The 17,808-nt window shown below is 48.0% G+C and overlaps 1 protein-coding gene across 1 annotated transcript in view; it reads right to left on the bottom strand.

Moving 5' to 3' along the window:
• The window catches only part of LOC141966823 (rho GTPase-activating protein 39-like), a 56,809-nt gene extending 39,207 nt beyond the window's left edge, over nt 1–17,602 (bottom strand). Inside the window, exon 1 of the mRNA XM_074919977.1 lies at nt 17,449–17,602. Within this exon, the coding sequence (XP_074776078.1) occupies nt 17,449–17,459 (11 nt within the window). The 5' untranslated portion in view covers nt 17,460–17,602. The remainder of the gene's footprint in view (nt 1–17,448) is intronic.
• Between the last annotated feature and the right edge of the window lie 206 nt (nt 17,603–17,808).

Below are 17,808 nucleotides of genomic sequence, written 5' to 3'. Positions count from 1 at the left end.
TGTGTCTTCCTGGGACATGCCAAGCTAAGACAGATGCTTCCAGCCAGAGCAGAGTTGGGCTTTATGCACCTCTGGGAGCATGTGCTGGCACTGACTCATACAAGATCTGCCCAAGATGGGACCCAAAACACCTAACAGCCTCCCAGCATGAATGTAACCCTAAAAGCAGGCCTGGGCCATTTCTGTTTTTATCGGGGGTATGGACACACAGTAAGAGGAAGGAACAGTGCTGGAACCCATGCATGAGCCTCCTGGACCCAAGGAGCTCCAGCACCATAGGGCTACCTGCTGACTGAAACCCTGGTCAGAGAACAGAAAGCTGAACATGGCTTGTTCCTGTTTCCACAAACCTCTAAGTCCCCCACACCTCTCACAAGTCACCAAACAGAATGAAATCAGACCTAAGCAGGGCAACATTTCCCAACACTGACAAGGCCGTGCCCTGGGAATGCCATGCTGATATGGCTGCAGGAATGAGGCAGAAAAGATGCACCTGCCAAAAGGATGAAGGGCAAAAGCCCAGAGCCCTAGAGAAGCAGCACATGCCAACTGCCCTCCCTATGCCAAGGCAAGTAATATCACCCAGATGATATCCCTGCTATTTCAAGGACACAGCAGCAGCCGCTGCCCCCTCTGTCATTCTAGGAGTTACTGACAAATGTCCTGATTTATCTAGCTTGTTGCTCAGCTGCCTCAGGACTGAGATTCACTCTTCAGAAGCTCTATATCACTGCTACCGATTTTAGGGATTCCTCTTCAGCATTGCCACAAAGCCCTTGCAGCTGGGGACCCTTCAGCTGCTGCCTTGGCTGGCTGATCTCAAGGAGAGCAGTCCAGGAACAGGGCTCCACAATCAGTAGCTGCTCCAGAAAATTTGTCCCACCACATAAACCCTGCAACTGTTTCACCACCCCGGCAGCAGCCCACATGATTCACGCTGCAAGGAACATGACTGCAGCATTAACTCTGCACCCAACTGATTTTCATAAGTTCTGTGCATGGACAGATCATCCTGGGGTTTGTGAAACCATGCAAGGTGTTGCACAGCCACAAACATGCTGCAGTGCCACAGGGCATATAGTTTCTCCATACAGGAGAGGAAAAGAAGAACAATTTTTGTATCATCTCCATTGAAAGGAAGATCCTGTAGCAGCCATGATGGAGACAAGTAAGCAGCCAAGTGCCAGAGGCTAGTTTACACCAGACAGAGGTGTTTGCCTACTACACAAGGGAACACTGAGCAACAAGGAGAAAACATTTGCTGAATTATGTCACTGAGTGAAGACTGGGAAGACAAACAGAAATCTACAAAACTAGAAGAGGGAAATCCATCAGCTAGTGCCTCAAGACCAAGCAGCCACCTTAGTAAGACCATGAGGGGCAGGGACTGAAAGGATCCCGTGGGAAACTCACCTCAAGTCTAAAATAACTCCACCATACCCCAAAAAACCCACCACAACTTCAGCTTTTCTAAATGAGGTGCAGGAGCAGACCAAGGTTGCAATTACAGGGTGGAGCACCTGCAAGGCAAGGCCATACACAAACAGCTCCGTGTCCCGGAAGGTGCCAGCATCACCGCGGGTGCCAGCTGTTGGCAGCCTACAAACAGCAGGATGGCAGAGCATAAGGCTTTCAAGCACCCATCTGCAAAGCTACATATCTGAAGTAGGACATTCCTAAATGCGTGGCATTAGCAAAATAATGGCCCTCTGTCTCTCTTCATTTAAAGGGCTGCCAGTCATTTATTAGCTGAAACACAGAGTCTCTTGAAAACTCATGCACAACACAGACACGGTTTGCAAGGGCCCGGGTTATTTCTCAGCTAGCAGAGCCCACAAGACACTGGTGGCTCAAAGTATAAAACAAAGATAACAGTGTTTCATCACAACTTTTTTAGGCCATTTCATTCTTCAGCAAATCTCTCTGGCTGCAGCTGTCTGTCGACTCTGTTGAAAAAACTAAGCATGAACAAACACACAGCAGCTCTTGAAAGTCTTAGCTGTCCAAGCTTGTTAAGCGTGACTCAAGTTAACCGCTACAATGCCGGGTGGCAGAGGAATTTGGCAACGAGTCAAAGGCAATAGGAAACACAGCTAACAAATAACCCTCCCCTGAACCCCGTGCTGCCATCAGGAAACTCATCCCGACAGGACTCTGTGCACAGGCGCTACTTCAGAGTCATCATTTTCCCCAGTCCAAAGCACACTAATTTCCTCTAGCAAGGGAAGAGAAGCAGTAAATAAATAACCAAAAGCCTAATCCACAGAGTTCATAAACCCTTCATAAAACAATAAACAAAAAACCTCTTTTCCATGAGAAATTAATTTCTTACATTTGTTTTACCTACAGGAATCACTGAACAAAAAGCACGTTGCACATGACAGAGTAAGGATGCTGTGAAGTCAAGAAACTGGACCTCACAGCATCAGTCCCCTCCCACACACCTGCCCCACCGAGCAGCACTCCATTCCCACCTCTACCTCTGAAAATCTCACATATCAATGAGTGAACTACCAGTCAGAGATGAAAAACACAGCCTATGCTTGATTTTTTCCCATTGTTTTTAATTCTGATGTAATAAACCATGAAAAAAGCTTCCTCCAGAAGGAAAGACGTGATTAAGGGTTGCCCTGAACTGACATTCTTTTCCCGATTGTCTCCAAAATGTTATGGCGTGGGTAGGAATCACATCCTGTATGTATTTTAACCTCTGCTTTGTGTCCTACACACTTGCATCTGTAAGATATCAGTGACTACAGTAACACCTTCAAACAAACAAAAACACTAATGTACAGTTCTGGTGCTTTGTCATTAACAAGATCCAGCTTGATTTAATGAGAAACAACAACAGTGGCTCAACCTTGCCTTAAAACAGTCACAGCCTTTTTAAAACTGAACATCTCTGCAATCTCACATGTCAGAACAAAGCACAGTCAGTTAAAGCCCAAAATCTGCCTTTGCTCTCACCATATCACAGAAACAAAGGTGGATTACCCTTTCCGAGAGTCAGCAAGAAGCCTGTTACTGGTGAATAACCATGTCTGTCACCAGAGGCTCTCAAAAAGGGTCTAAGTTGTTTCTTGAAGATGTCCAGGAAAAAAAACCAGCTGGGCTCTGTGAGCTGGAACCATCCCATCCAGGCTCACTCTGCTGAACCCCTGCATCACATGCACTGCCTCCCCAGGCAGCCCCAGCCCTTAGCAACACCTCCAGTGACACTACATACAAAGCACCCTCCTGAGAAACAGGTAAAGCAGCAATAGAAGACAGATGCAGTAATTCCCGGTGGACACAACTGAATTATTTCCTGCCTTGGACCAACCTTTTGCAGGGATACGCTCACTTCTTCCAGAGAGCTTGGTCAGATTGCAGCATGAACAAAAGCCCAAGTCCCACCTTTTCCACAACTCCTCAGCAGATGCCAAAAGACCTGGCAATGGCATTTCTGACATGCTTCCAACTCAAAGGAGATTCATATGAGCACACTAGTGTGGCTGGAAAAAGGTGAATGTGTACTTGGGGGTTTTAAACACAGCTAAATTCAACTACTGTGAAGAACAGTCAAAACACAAATTTGAATACACAGAATTTATCTTGCTTAAATGACTGAGAGATAAGTAAAGAAGTTGTTCAGACCAGAGTCTGGCCCAGATCATGTTTAATTGGCAGCAGCTCCTCCCCTTGACCAAGTCAGCCTGAAATAAACACTGAAGCATAGCTGGAACAGTAAATATGTGTCATCTGTTTCTCTTGGTTTAAGGGGGAAAAGAAATTTTAAAAAAGAAAAAAATTCAGACTGGGCTTTCTTACAAGTAGCACAAGAGAGAGACAGCTCAGCTCAGGAGGTGGCTGCAGAGCTGGCAGCACTAGACAGGATCTCCAGAACAAATAAAAAAAATGCAGGAAATCCCCAGTGTCACTTCTCCCCACAATGGATTTAAAATGAGCTTATGCCTTGCACTTGGTACATGAGGAAGAAGAAACTTCCTGGCTACAAGGGGGGGAAAAAACACAGTTATTAATAGCACCACAATGAGCAAGTATCAGAAGTTATGCTGCAGCCCTGAAAGATCTTGGCTGGGTCTTGAAAATATCTGTTGCCATGGCAGTAATTGCTATACATGGTAACAGCGAACAGTGGTGTGAGAACAATTTACTTTTTGATTTGGTGCCCAAAACAAGTTCCTTTTGCTTTCTCTCACCAAAACCCCAAGCATTTATTAGCTTGTGTTCAGACCAAAACTGAGCTTTTCACTTTCAGAAGTGGCAAGGAAGGCACCAAAAAGGGGCAAATCCAGAAAACTGTCGAAGTGTGCAGTGCTCTCTGTCCTTCTTTTACAGCATTGCTGATGGATTTGGTACAAAGACCTGGACCACATTCAACTACCCCTTATATTTGATGTCCACCTAGACAGTCCTCATCTGCTTCCAGTACATGGTATTTGCCACTGGTGAAAAAAATAACAGCAAAACACCCAAAGAGGCACTTATCCTACTTCCCAAGTTAGAAGGAAGGTCTTTTGTGAGATAGGATGACCTGACACTCACTAATATTGAATGTGACAGCAGACCACAGCGGTGGCGTGAACACTGGCTGAAACACCTTTTGCAGAAACACCTGTTACACTCAACCTCATTTCTGAATTTCAGTGCTCAAGATTTTTTTACCTTGTTTCCTCAGAGCCCATCACTGTGCACATGAGCCGAAGCACTGCCTCCTCAGCCATTGCTCTTGTCCCTTTTCCTAGGTCAGGTAGGAATGCTGTGAGCAGCAGAGATCCCAGCCGGGCTCCCTGAGGGATTGCCCTGCACTGTGAAGTCTGACAATCTACTCATCTTCATGGACTATCCTTTAACCATTTATTCACCCATGCATCCCATGATGGGCTTTTCTTGGCCACCCTGTGCTGAAATCTTTCAGAGAGGTCCACTAGACCACTCACAAACATCTTCCAAGTACCAATGGAGTCATGTGGCTCAATTTCAGTCTATAAAAGCCATGCTGGCTCTTCCACAACACCTCATATCTATCTATGCTCCTACTTAATGTTAGTTTCTGGAAACTTTCAAGAATATAAGATACACATCTTGGGTGAAACCAGGTGCCCCTCCATGCTGTCCACTGCCCGGACAACAGGAGAGGTTTGTTAGGCAGAGCACGTGAGCCTGATCACACCCTCTCTCTATCTTCTTCCCCAGAATCCACACTTGTATTACGGATGCTAAAGGCACATCCCTGGCTATTCTTCCTAGTATCTGTTTCAGACTGCCTATTAAGTTTACCCAAATGGTTTTTGTAACCACAGTCCCCCAGGACAATGAATTCAGAAGTTCATCACACATTGTATAAAATAGAAGTACTTCTTCTATCTCCTTTAAACCACTCTCCTACACGTTTCATCAAGTGCCCCTGATTCTAGCGCCACAAGACTTGGTAGACAAAATTCAACTTAAACAGTGCCTTTATGATTTTGCATAGTTTGATTATATGCTACACCAGACTTCCATTCTAAACCAAAGAGTCCCAAATTTTTCTCTCTCTAAGGCAGCTGCCCTCAGCTCTGTCCCCAAGTCATTTTAGTTGTCCTCTCTACAGCCTCTCCAACACCAATATCATCAAGATGAAGAAACCAGAACTGCACACAGCCCCCAAGATACGCACCAAGGTGTCACAGCGGGTCAAAATTATGCCCTCTGCTTTGTTATTATCTCCCTTGCTGATGGTGACCAAAATTTATTGGCTTTTTTGGCTAACACTGCCCACCAAGCTGATGATTTCAGATTGCTGATGATGACCCCAAGCATCTTCCTGAGCTGTAACCACCAGTTCCAGGTTCAAGATCATACAGGCCTGGTATAGATAATTTTCCCCTATGGATACCCCACATGTTCCTACACTGAAGTTCATCTGCCACTTATTTGTCTACTTGCTCAGTTCTGTGAGGTCCTTCTGTATTTCCTCACCTTCAGTGAGGTATCCAACCACCTGAAGGAATTGATGCTCCTTTGCAAACCTGGAGATTTCATTACACCCCTCCATGTCTCAGCTCACCCACAGAATGACCTCATAGTGGTGAGGCCCTGGCACAGGTTGTCCAGAGAAGCTGTGGCTGCCCCCTCCTTGGAAATGTTCAAGACCAGGTTGGACGGGGCTTTGGGCAACCTGGGCTAGTGGAAAGGCGTCCCTGCTGTGGCTGGGGGGGTGGAACTAGATGATCTTTAAGGTCCCTTTCAACTCAAACCATTCTACAATGAAAAGCAGTCCCAGGACCAGTCTCTAGGACCTCACTGCTGATTCCAATTCTTACCCATGCTGAAAAACTACTGTTAAGCCCTAGCCTTTGCATCTTATACTTTCACCAACTTTCAGACCACCACAAGCCCTTTCTTCCATGTCCCTGATGACTCAGTTTCTTAAAATCCTCTGGTGGAGAGCCTTGTCAAAAGCTGCTTGAAAACCCAGACGTATGAAGTCCTGCTACCCACATGCACACCAAGCTCCAGTGGGTCCGTGAGGCAGGACTTGCCTTTATGTCAGCCCTGTTATCTGTTTTCCAAGCAGCTGTGCTTGGCCATGCCTTCAGTGATCTTGTTCTTCATTGCAGAGGCCCAGACAGAGACCAGACGCACCAGTCTGGTGGGTCCTCTCCAGCAGTGTGTGTGGCACAGATATTGAGCCACCTGACGTGTTACCTCCCTCATTTCCCTAAGATCCCCCTCTTCAAAAAAGCCATCACATTTGCCACCATCAATTTCTGCGATACCAAGGCCACTTAAGCAACAGGATACACACAAAAGTATCTCAACAATTTCAGCTTTAAGATTCTACAGCACTCTTGAGTAAACGCTGTTTCTTACAGTTTCTTATCAGTTCTTCTGTTTGCTCTAAAGCTATTTCTACTGACGTGCAATGTGAGACAACTTCTCAGACAGCTCTTTTCTAGTGAGTTTGTAGTCTGCAAAGCTACAAAGCTCCTCCACAGGAGTCAAGACATCCAAAAATTGGTTTAGATTTTTCTGTGATTGCTTTATCTTCCATACCTCTCACACCTTGATCTCTTCTGCTACCTGCCTCCAACAGGTTTTTGATGCATTTTAAAATTAATCATATTTGGCAAATTTACTCTTCCAAAGTCTTATTCTGGCCTACCTTATTTTGATTTTACATGTTACCTGCTGAAACAGATACTTTTTTTGGTGTTCTTACGTACACAGCTTCCTATTTTTGACCGACATCCTTCTCACTCCACCAGCCTTCTTTCCACTGCACATTTCCTTTTGTTTCTGCATTTCTTTAAAACAAAAAAAAAAGTCTTTGATCTTTTCTTGCTGGAGCTATCCATTCTTCCTGAGCCACCAATATCATCAGCAAATAACTTCCATACTACCTCTGGTCCTACCAGCTACTCTTTAGCAAAGGGACAGAGCTGTACAAGGCCGCCAGTCAAAGAACCCATCATAACCACAGGCTTGCAGTTACCGTGACTGTTCCTGGGCAATATGCACTAAGTCTTCACAGATAACTGCATATTCTCATGTTCCAGATGCCCAAACTGAGATGCGTTCCCAGCTGAAAACACATTACGTGACCAAAATACCTCCTAAGGCACCCACCAGATGAGAGGCAGAGGGGTCAAGGCTCCTCCTTCCTGGGAGACTACAGGACCACAGCAAAGGGCAGCCAAGATCCCAGAGAGCAGCAGCCTGTGGCAGCATCTCACTTCTAGAGAGCAGCCACAGCCTGGACCTTCTCCCTTGTTTTCAGCATCTCTGAGCACACAGCTGTGGTCAAGGTCAAGGCCTGCACAGCTCCTGCCAAGACAACAGGCAGGGCCCAGTTGCTAACCTGTTATGCAGTTTGTTTAATCAGCAAAAGGTTTAAATTTAAAAAAGAAAAAAATCACCTATCAATTTTCACAGAATCATCTAGGTTGGAAAGGACCCTGGACATCGTCTAGTCCAACCATTCGCCTAGCACAGTTCCCACCTACAGCATATCCTTAAGCTCTAAATCGACCCTACCCTTGAACACCTCCAGGGATGGGGACTCCACCACCTCCCTGGGCAGCTCATTCCAACGCCCAACAACCCCTTCTGTAAAGAAATACTTCCTAATAATAATCCTCTGTAATTTTTACCTGAAGCACAAGAAAGAAAAGAGGGTTTGCACCTCCCAGCTGTTGATTACCCTTCTTGATGTCTTCTGTCACAACTTAGGTGCAAAGTTGAAAGAGGTGAAGCCTGATACTCTTCTGTATCTTGAGCAGCATGGAAAGCTCTGCCACGACAGGGCTGCACCCCAGAAAGGGGCTGGCTGAATATCCCCCCAGCAGCACCCAATTTTCACAGCCAGCTACACTGACACTGTTCTTTATCCATGAGCCCTCATGCTGCTTATCCTAATGAAAGGCTGCACTTGCATGAGGACCAACAGAGCAGTCCAAGCTCTAGCACAGACACATCTCACCATTAAAGCTGTTTATGCTCATGGATGTCGTCTGCCCTTCCCAGGGGAAATAGCCACACCATTAGGAGGGTTTACAGCTACAGTTCTATAGGTGAAGCAGCACAAGTTCCTACCACAAGTAACAGACCCAAAATGGTAATTTCAGGGGAATACTGTTAATTCACGTAAAACCCCTCAAATCCTCTCTGCAGTCCACAGAGACTCCAGGTTTCATCAGGTCTGGCTGGGATGTGGAGAGCAAGAAAGCAGTGCTGCAGGCAACCCCACAAGAAACTTGCCTGTTCTCTGACCATCCCCACACATTCACTTGAAGAAATGGCTACTGCTGCAAATAGTAGAGATTTGAGCAGGGTAACAGGAATTAAACACATGCCCTCCCCTGCCCATGCCGTGAGCCCACAGCATGCCGTTCCTGGGGGCCGAACTCTGCTTACTGCCAGGACTGCAGTAACAGAGCTGCCAAAGCCAGCTGCAAGGGCTATTTTATTTCAGCACCCAGAGTACAAGGTATAAGTGTTATCAGGAGACACTCTCAAATAGGAAACTCTGCTCTTCCCCAAAGGGCCTCTGGTGCAGGATGCAGCCCAAAATCAATGCACCCCAAGCACAGCTCACTGCCCAAACCACTCAGGCCAGGCAGGAATGAGCACATCAACCACTGAAAGCTGCCCATTGTTATATTTTGAGCTGAACTCTGGGCTGCTTCACTGAGCTACTTGAAGATCACCATGCTGTCGACCCTTTTCCATCTGCAGTCTTTCCTTCATGCTCCAGAAACAGCAGGGCCAACAGAGCAAGTAGCCCAAGATGAAGTTTTCCTCTAGCCTGGCAGCAAGCACCCTGCACCAAAAATGCTGCATTACTGAAAAACTTCTCCCCTGTGCACAGACAGCTCTCACAGCAACAGCTTTCCTCATCCAAACAGAGACAAAAGCAAGTGATTTTTTTCCCTCCAAAAATCAAATAAAATTTAAGCACCCAAGTGCTCAGCTATTAGAGGCACTGCTGGGAGGCTGACGGGGGACTGACATCACACCCCAAGAGGCCACTTTGCTGGTCAAGAGTCATGGGGAGCCAGAGAAGCTGAGTTCACCCACATCTCCCATTTTGCAGATTCATACAGTCCTCCTTGTTGCAAGAACAAGAGCAACCCGAGAAAGGGTACCCCACCAAAGGGAACTCTTCCCCACAGCGGCTGTCAGCCTCCCTCTGTCACAGTTGGGTTTTCACATTCAAGGCCAAAGTCCCAACAACGTACCCAAAGTCACCCCCACAGCAGTGTCCAAAGCTGCCCGACGAACCACAGACAGGCTGGGTGGTAACATCATGGTACGCTGAGCGGATCCAATGACTTGCTCCTGCTGGAAGGAGCGGGCCCCCTCTGCGTCCCCCCCACGCTCTTCCCCCATGGTGCACCCCCAGCACTTGTCACACATGGACACTGGAGCTCCTCAAATCCTGCACGGAGCTAACTCAGCTTGCTAACTAAATAGCAGCCAGTTTTCCCTTGCTTTAGTGAACTCAACCATTCCGGTGATGGGACCCAGGGCAAGAAGAAATGATGGTGGCAGTGCACAGCTTCACCCCAGATCATCACTGTCTTTCTTATCTTTTATGTGTATTGCCACCCCAAAACAGACTTTTGCTTTGGAAAAGCCTTCAGTCTCCAGAACCTCAAACCTGCATTTTGGACTAATCTCAATTTAGCAAATTTAGGCTGAGTTGTCAGACTGCCACCTACTCACCAGGCATTTCTTCAGCAGCTTCTAAACCCACAGTACAGAAAGGACCATGGCACTTCCTTTTCACCCTCATTTTCAGTGATTTAAAAACTAATTTCATGACAGTTGAAGCAGCTTATTTCAAGGTCAAGCTCTCTAAGGAATTTTCAAGTAAAAACTGCAACTCTTCTGCCATTTGTGCTCTAATGCAGGACTGTAGGTGAGAGCCAAGAGCAGCATCAACCCAAGCACAAGGCTGCCCTCCAAGCCCCAATGCCCCTTGCTTCACACGCATTTACTAGACTGACTAAATGCAACTCAGCTGTATCCCAGCCAGACTACCCACTGTATTACAACAGTATAAATTGCTAAGAAGATGTACCTCCATATCACAAGGTGCTTAGCATTCATCCTCAGGCATACATTAAGTGCTTGTCATGTCAGCCATACTCCAAGCTCTGCACCTCAGCTCACAGCCCTCTCACCATCTCTCTTTGCTTCACTTGATGTTGATTCATCACCAAGAATTTGTAAAACACTTGGAGCTTCTCTCCTCTCACCACAGCTCAGAGCAGTGCTTGGAAGGTCTAATAAAAAAAAAATCCTAAACCTAATTACTGTAGCTAGGGAGCAACAAAGAGCTAGCCAGTGTGGCTGATACACAGCTGGCTACCTGTAGCTGTCAAAGGACTACCAACGAACTACAATAGACATGAGGAGGAAACAGTCGCCGACCAAAAGAAGATCAAATATGGCATTTACAGTTTTATGACAAACTGAACACGTTGAAACTAACAGCTGGACCTTCAGTTACTGTTGAAACACATACAAGGGAGACTTGGATCTGGATTACAGTGTGACCACCTGCAGCTTACCCTGTGTCTGGAAACAACCCTGCACTTGCTATTTCCCACACAGCACCAAAAGCACACGGGGGACAAGCCCAGAGCAGATAATGGTGCATGCAGGAGTATGCCTGTGCAAGCAAATCAGCTGGGGAGTGAGGACCAGGCACTGGGACAGCTGGGGTGGCCAGGACCAGTTGGCTGGAGCAGGTCAGGGTCCTAACAGCAAAACCAAACCAGCCACCGGTGCAGATGCACTGAAAACTGCAGACAACATCCACTGCCTGGTCTGGCCACAGCCTCTGGAGGGGCATCGTTCCAAGCAATACTACAGAGCACTGCTCACCCACTGCATCCTCTGGGTCTGTATTTAATTATTCAGCGACAGAGCCTCCTATGATAACTTCTTCTCTGACTTCACAGAATCATGAAGGTGGGAAAAGACCTTGAAGATCATCTAGTCCAACCACTAACCTAACACAGAGTTCCCAACTACACCATATCCCTAAGCGCCATGGCACTTTGCTACTGAAAATATTTTTACACCACTTTTTCCTTCTAAACTGAGCTCTGGCTGCTGCTATACATGAAAATCCACACACAAGACACTGTACTGCCTCAGAGTCAAAAAAACCAAGACAGATTAACTCCATGTGGTTAAAGGAGATTTGCTGAGCTCAGTCCCAAATTGTCAGGCAGCATTGTGCAGGGCTTTTCTTGGTATCACTGGTGATGGAGACAGTAAGCCTCTTTGTTCTGTAGATTTGTTTTTTCTGTTTGGTTTTGCTTGTGTTTATTTTTTTCCCAGAAGAATGACAAAGAAGTTATTCCTGCTACAGTGCACCTGGCCCTCGGCCACCAGTTCATGATGTCCAAGATGACACAAAAATCACATTACACTGAGTCTTTTCTGCCTCTGTAACAAGTTTCCAGTCAGAAAGCAGCAACCTTGTTTGCCCAGGTAGGGAACAGCCCCATCTGCCAAAGCAAAGTGCCTTATGGCAGTGTCCCACATCTGCCAAGTTACACACACAAACGAGCCCAGCACAGGTTTGTTATTTTTTTTCCCTGCCCCACTTGGCTTGTTTGGTTTTGGTAGATCATAAACCCTGTGGCTAAGAAAAATGTCTGTTTAGAGGGGCCCAGGTGTCCTCTGCTTCAAACTGAAACAGGAACTCCACAAGTCCAGGGAGCACGAGGCACTCACCGTCATCTGCATTTCACCTCACGTCAGAGCAATTTCCATTGAGAAAGGCAAAGTGCAGTGAGAGCTTGGCTCAGGGAGGTGGGCACAAGCAGAACACAGGAGGGATAAGAAAATATATCCTCTATATAGACTCAGCCTTCTGTTTGCCTCTGGTGGCTGATAAAGATGCCAATGAATAATTTTATTCAGACCCGTCTATTTCAGAAGTTCCCCAGCGCTCTGTAGCCCTCAGTGGAATTTCATGCAAGTCCTTAAGACCAAAAAGGCAAAAGACCCTAAAAAAAATCTCAACATCTCCAGTACTTTGGTCTTCCAGCTTACTTTTTTGAGGGGGAATTTCCTAAAGTTGATATTGTCCAACCCAAGCCCGTTCTTTTCACCTAAAGCACATAACTGCAGGAGGCCAGACACACCCTGCCTCCTCAAGCTGCTACACAAGCCATACCAACACTCCGCCTGGGGATCATGGAGCCCTTTCCAACCTCCCATGCTTCGCTGCAAACAAGCAATCTCATTCTTCAGCATCCTCATTATAAGCTTCCCAAACTTCTTTTGACTCTGTGCATTGCATAACCAAAAAATGGCAGCTGACAACACACAAACAAAAATGCTTGGGAGAGTAGATAGAGGATGGTTGACGCCAGCTACACTGGAATTCACTGGTCAACTGGAAATATAAAACACCTATTCCTTACATCAGTAACCTCAAACACTTGGAACAGTAATTAGGATGAGAGAATATATCCCAAATAATGGTATTTTTTCCCCGTTCTCCCACGAGACAAAGACCAAGCACAAAAAAATTTTCTCTTGACCTACAGTATCTCATTCCAGATGTACGAGCCAGATGGACCTCACATCTGCTGCTTTAGTTAATACTTTCCTGCCACTCAAAAGATGACTGCTTTAAGAAATTGCCCAGAGCAGAAGACTTCTCTTCCCCATGAAAAGTATAAAAACAGACAGCTTGCTTCAGTGGACACTCATGACTGAGCTACTAAAAAATGCAAGAAATTGCTTGATCATTAAAGCCATCTTTCCTACAAGAGAACTGCCTTTCTGCACACCTTGACAAAGGCAGAATTATTATAGCATCCAATGTGTAACAACAGCAGAGCTCAGAAACCTCCTATGAGCCCAGCTAAAGCAAATCCATGTGTCTGCTCTGGAATTTGTAACAAATAAGAGGCACTTCACTAACTATCTGAATCTGCCCAGAGGACTTTTTAAAGAAACACAAGCATATACATGTCACAACAAGGCACAAATAATTGCGCTCAACCTCAGAAGGACTGATGGAGCCTAAATGGAGTATTTCAAGTTCTGACGTATTTATTTGCTGAAAGCTTGCAAGCATCTCCTCCTAATTGCATCACGCACTGAGAAAGCCATTGGGGTAGCAGGACAGGAATGGAAACACTGGAAAGGAGATCACAGGGAAGGAGGAAATGCTGCTTCTTTCCTTTGAACTTCTGATTAGTTTCCATTTGAAGCCTCTGGCGTGTCTGAAGGTGTTTCCCAAGGACCAGGCTTTGCCTGCACAGTCAAACACTGTAACTGAAGGCACAACTCCACCTCAGGAGCTAGCTCCAGGCCATGCTAGGCCTGCTGATGGGAGCAGCTTAAAAAAGATACAGCAGTGATGCTGGACAAAATGACTACCCCGTCTTCCACAGCTTGTCACCCCTCTTCTGCCTCTGCCAGCAGACCTACTGGAGCAAAAACACACTCCTTGTTCCACTTAAACCCAGTTACTATTTCATCCCTAAACCATTTCATCCCAAGGAAACTGCAAGCTCACCAACAGCTCCAGCAGCACATTGAAAGGATCAGGGATGACACCAGGACTGCATAAGAGAGGTTGGGTTGCTGATAACCTCGCCCACCTGCACTTATCTCCACTGATGTCAGAGAGCAAACACAGACCTTTGCTACCCCAGCTCATTTACTGTGAAGTGAGTTACCACAGTGCTCATCCAGAAATAGGCTCATCCAGCAGACGAGAGTGGGACAACCCACTGGGAACAGAAGCTTGTCCAGCAGTCGTAGCAAAATACAGAGAGGACATATACTTGTAGCCTTAAGGCACTTAAGAAGGTAAACCAGAACAGGGCACACAGACTCAGTTCAGAGGATGTGGAGGGCTCTGTGATGAATAACAGCAGGAGGTTCAGATGCCCTGCCAAAACCAGAAGACCCCTTTGCTGCAAAGCCGTGGCTGAGTAGAGATACCAGGAGTCCATTAGCAGCTCCAGGGCAGGCTGATGAAGTGTGGAAGTTTTCACTTATGCCTAAATTAAAGCTTCTGAAAAAACACAGAAACTAGTATTCAGGCAAAGTCAAAGACTGAATTAATCTGAAATAACTCATATTCAAGACACTGAAACTCAGTAACAAAGTTAAAAGTATTTACCACAATTAGAGCATAAACGGCCAGCCAGATCAGCAGGTTTCACAGTGAACAAGTACACTCAGTACCATCCCCAGTCCTTCTACCCACTCAGCTAACAAGACTTCAGCAATCCCCAGTACTTCTGGCTCAGGCTGGAAGATCTCCCTCTGCTTACAACCCGAGGCTGTTTAATTCAAACAACCAGAAACATGCTGCTGAAACAGCAAGTCCAAACTGAAAAACTTTCTTCTCCATAGGTAAAATGGCAACCAAATAGTAGCCTTTCTAATGCATTTCCTATCAATAAATATAGATATGACAAATCCTTTTGCTACCTTAAAGAAAGGGTTCACAAATATGAATATTTATTAAACTGTACTGTCAAGGGGAAAAAAAAAAAAAAAACAAACCACAACCCACTGTCATGGGCCAGAACTCAATGGCAGTTTATGCTGTTACCTTTAATTACAGAAACAATGCCATTAAAGGTGATTTGGATCTTACAGTTCTCCCCACAGTCCCGCAACGATGCTAACAGTTCTCCCTCCATGGCTCAATTTCAAAAAGCCAAACATGTTCCCTGATTTACAAAACTTTACCTGATTGTCAGCAGGCAGTTACCCCAGTCCTACGAAGACAACCCCAAAAGAACGGCAGGATTGATTAAAAACAAGCCAACCTCAAAGCTCAGACCCAAATACATCAGAATCTTCAAGATTTTCTTATCCAGTAGGCAGCTCACTTACAGGAGTCTCAGTCTCTCCTCCTTTCATCTTTGCACCACAGCACATTACACTTTTCTAGAGATCAAGTAAATCTGTTGAACAGGAGACATTTGTCTTTTGTGCCCCTAAAGCAAGGCAGCGTTGCTCAGTGAATCAGATTCTGCATGTCTGCTTGCACATTAAACATGCAAGTTTCTCAGGAGGTTTTCAGCTTCAGATCCAGTAACAGTCAGACTGAAACCATCCTTTCGCATCACAAGGACTACCATAAAATGATCTTGGTTAGAAAATGCACCGGGCCAGTATACTCAGATCTCCCTGTAGCTTATGTGCTCCCAGCTAAGGCCAAGACATCTGTTTCAGCTAAGCAAACCTGTTGTGAATACAGAAGGCATGTGAACTATCCGACCAAAAACCTGGCTTCAAAATCTGCATTCCTATAATCCGCTGTGATTTCAGCATCACTCCAAATAGCCTCTATCCAACTGATAGGAAAGAGCTGTCTCATCAACCCAGCAAACACCAAACTGAAAAAGCACCAAAGAAATAGTCACTGGGGATACACTAGAAAAAAATATACTGAAATTCAGTACAAGAAGCCCTGTACTCTGCTGCACTGGCTAGCGGAAGGATAGTCCCAAATCTATGCGGCACTGTCAGGTTTTCCAGTTTATCTCCCGAAGTGAGCAACATGCAACCTATATAACTGAGCACCGAGTGCCCTTGGCTGTCACAAGTAGGAAGGCAGAAGCAGCTGCTACGAGTTGCTGCTGCTCGCAGACGGAGAGCATGCTGCTGTGCTAATAATCATTTCGCTCTGCATGAATTCTGGTATTCTGCATCCACGCTCAAGGGGGTTTGCTATCCCCAAGATGCTCCTTCTTACAGATTAATTCAAACCATGTTCCGCCGGAGAAGATGCAGAAGAGACAGAATAAAAAGAAAAAACAAACAACTTCAAACACAAGAGAAATAAAAGATTATTCCAAACACCTTGCACCATCACCCAGGTACTGGGCAAAATGCCAACAGAGCCCTCCCTTCTCTCCCCAAGACAAAGAGAACGTGAGAAGCCAGCTGAAATCTGGTGCCCCTGGGGAGAGCCACGCTCGCAGGAATGTTAAATTGTTCCGAGCTTTTCATCTAGGACGAAAAAAAAGGCTGGTAAAACAGCACAACAGCAACTGGCATCAGCCGTGGGGAGGACAGTGCTTTCAGGCAAGCTCTGTACCGTCCTCCCAGCAGAGCCGAACTTAACCACTTCTGGCCGACAAGCCGGAGCACAGCGCGACCAGAGGGAATTCTCCCTGAAGGAGGTCACTCAGAGGAGCCATAAAACACGCCCGCGTCTGTCGGAAGCAGGATACAGCCCGGGAAACCGGCCTGGCTACCCGGGCCTCCATTTTCAGTGCCAACAGGTGACCCCGGCTACCACTGGCTTCCAAATGAAGACCGAATCCCCTCCTGGTCACCGCTCTCCAGCAAACCCAGTGCAACAGCCACTCCTACACCTGACCAGAAAAACATCGTCATTTTGTAACTGTGTTGGATTTTTTTAAGTCACAGAAAGCAACCTACACACGCGACCCGCCCCGGAGTGGGTGATGCCGCCGCTCCGCCAGACGCCCCAGCCCAGGCAGGCCGGGGGGCTCCGGCCCAGGGCCGGGCCGGCTCCGCTCGGCGACACTCGGGGCCACCCACGCCGCGGGGAGGCTGCGAACAGCCCGGCCCCGGCAACGGCCGGCGAGTCCCCGCGGGGGACGGGCCCTGCGCGGAGCCGGCGAGGCGGAACCGAGCGGGCGCGGGAGCTTCCCCCCGCGGACAGGCCCCCAGCGGCGGGAGGCGGCCCTGGGAGCGGGCCGGGAGAGCGGCTCCTCGCACAAGTTGGCCACCCGGCTCGGCCCGGCCCTGCCGCCGGCGCCGGACACCCCTCACCTGCGCGCGGGCCCCGCGGCTCGCCCGGCCCTGCCCCGGCCGCCGCCCGGCCCCGGCCTCGACCCGCTCCCCGCGCCGGCCCGGCAGGCCCCGAGCGGGCGGCGGCGGCTCCCCGGCTCCCGCCCGCCTCAACAGGTGCGCGGCGGCCGCACTCACCTCTCCGCCATGGCCCCTCGGCCGCACCGCCCGCTCTGCCCGCGAGCGGGGCAGGATGTGAAACCCGATCCCAGCCCCGCCCGGGGGGCGGCGCGGCCCGGCCCGGCCGCCGGGACCCCCGGCCGCTCCCCGGGTCCCTCTGCTGGGGGGCGCCGCGCCGCGCCGGGACGGGGCGGGGCGGGGCGGGGCGGGGCGGGGCGGGGCGGGCAGCGGCGCCCGGGGCCGGCGGCAGCGGCGGGGCCCGCGGGCCGAGGGCAGCCCCTGGCGGCGGCCGCGGCCGCTCTGGGGCCCTCCCGAGCCCGCCGAGCCCCTGGCGCCGGCCCGGCCTGGCCCGAGGAGTGGAAACGAGGAGGGGAGCAG

This window comes from Athene noctua, chromosome 16 (genome assembly GCF_965140245.1).
Source record: "Athene noctua chromosome 16, bAthNoc1.hap1.1, whole genome shotgun sequence".
Lineage (NCBI taxonomy): Eukaryota > Metazoa > Chordata > Aves > Strigiformes > Strigidae > Athene > Athene noctua.
Note: the sequence above shows the minus strand (reverse complement) of the source record. Positions and strands in the feature narration are given on the sequence as shown.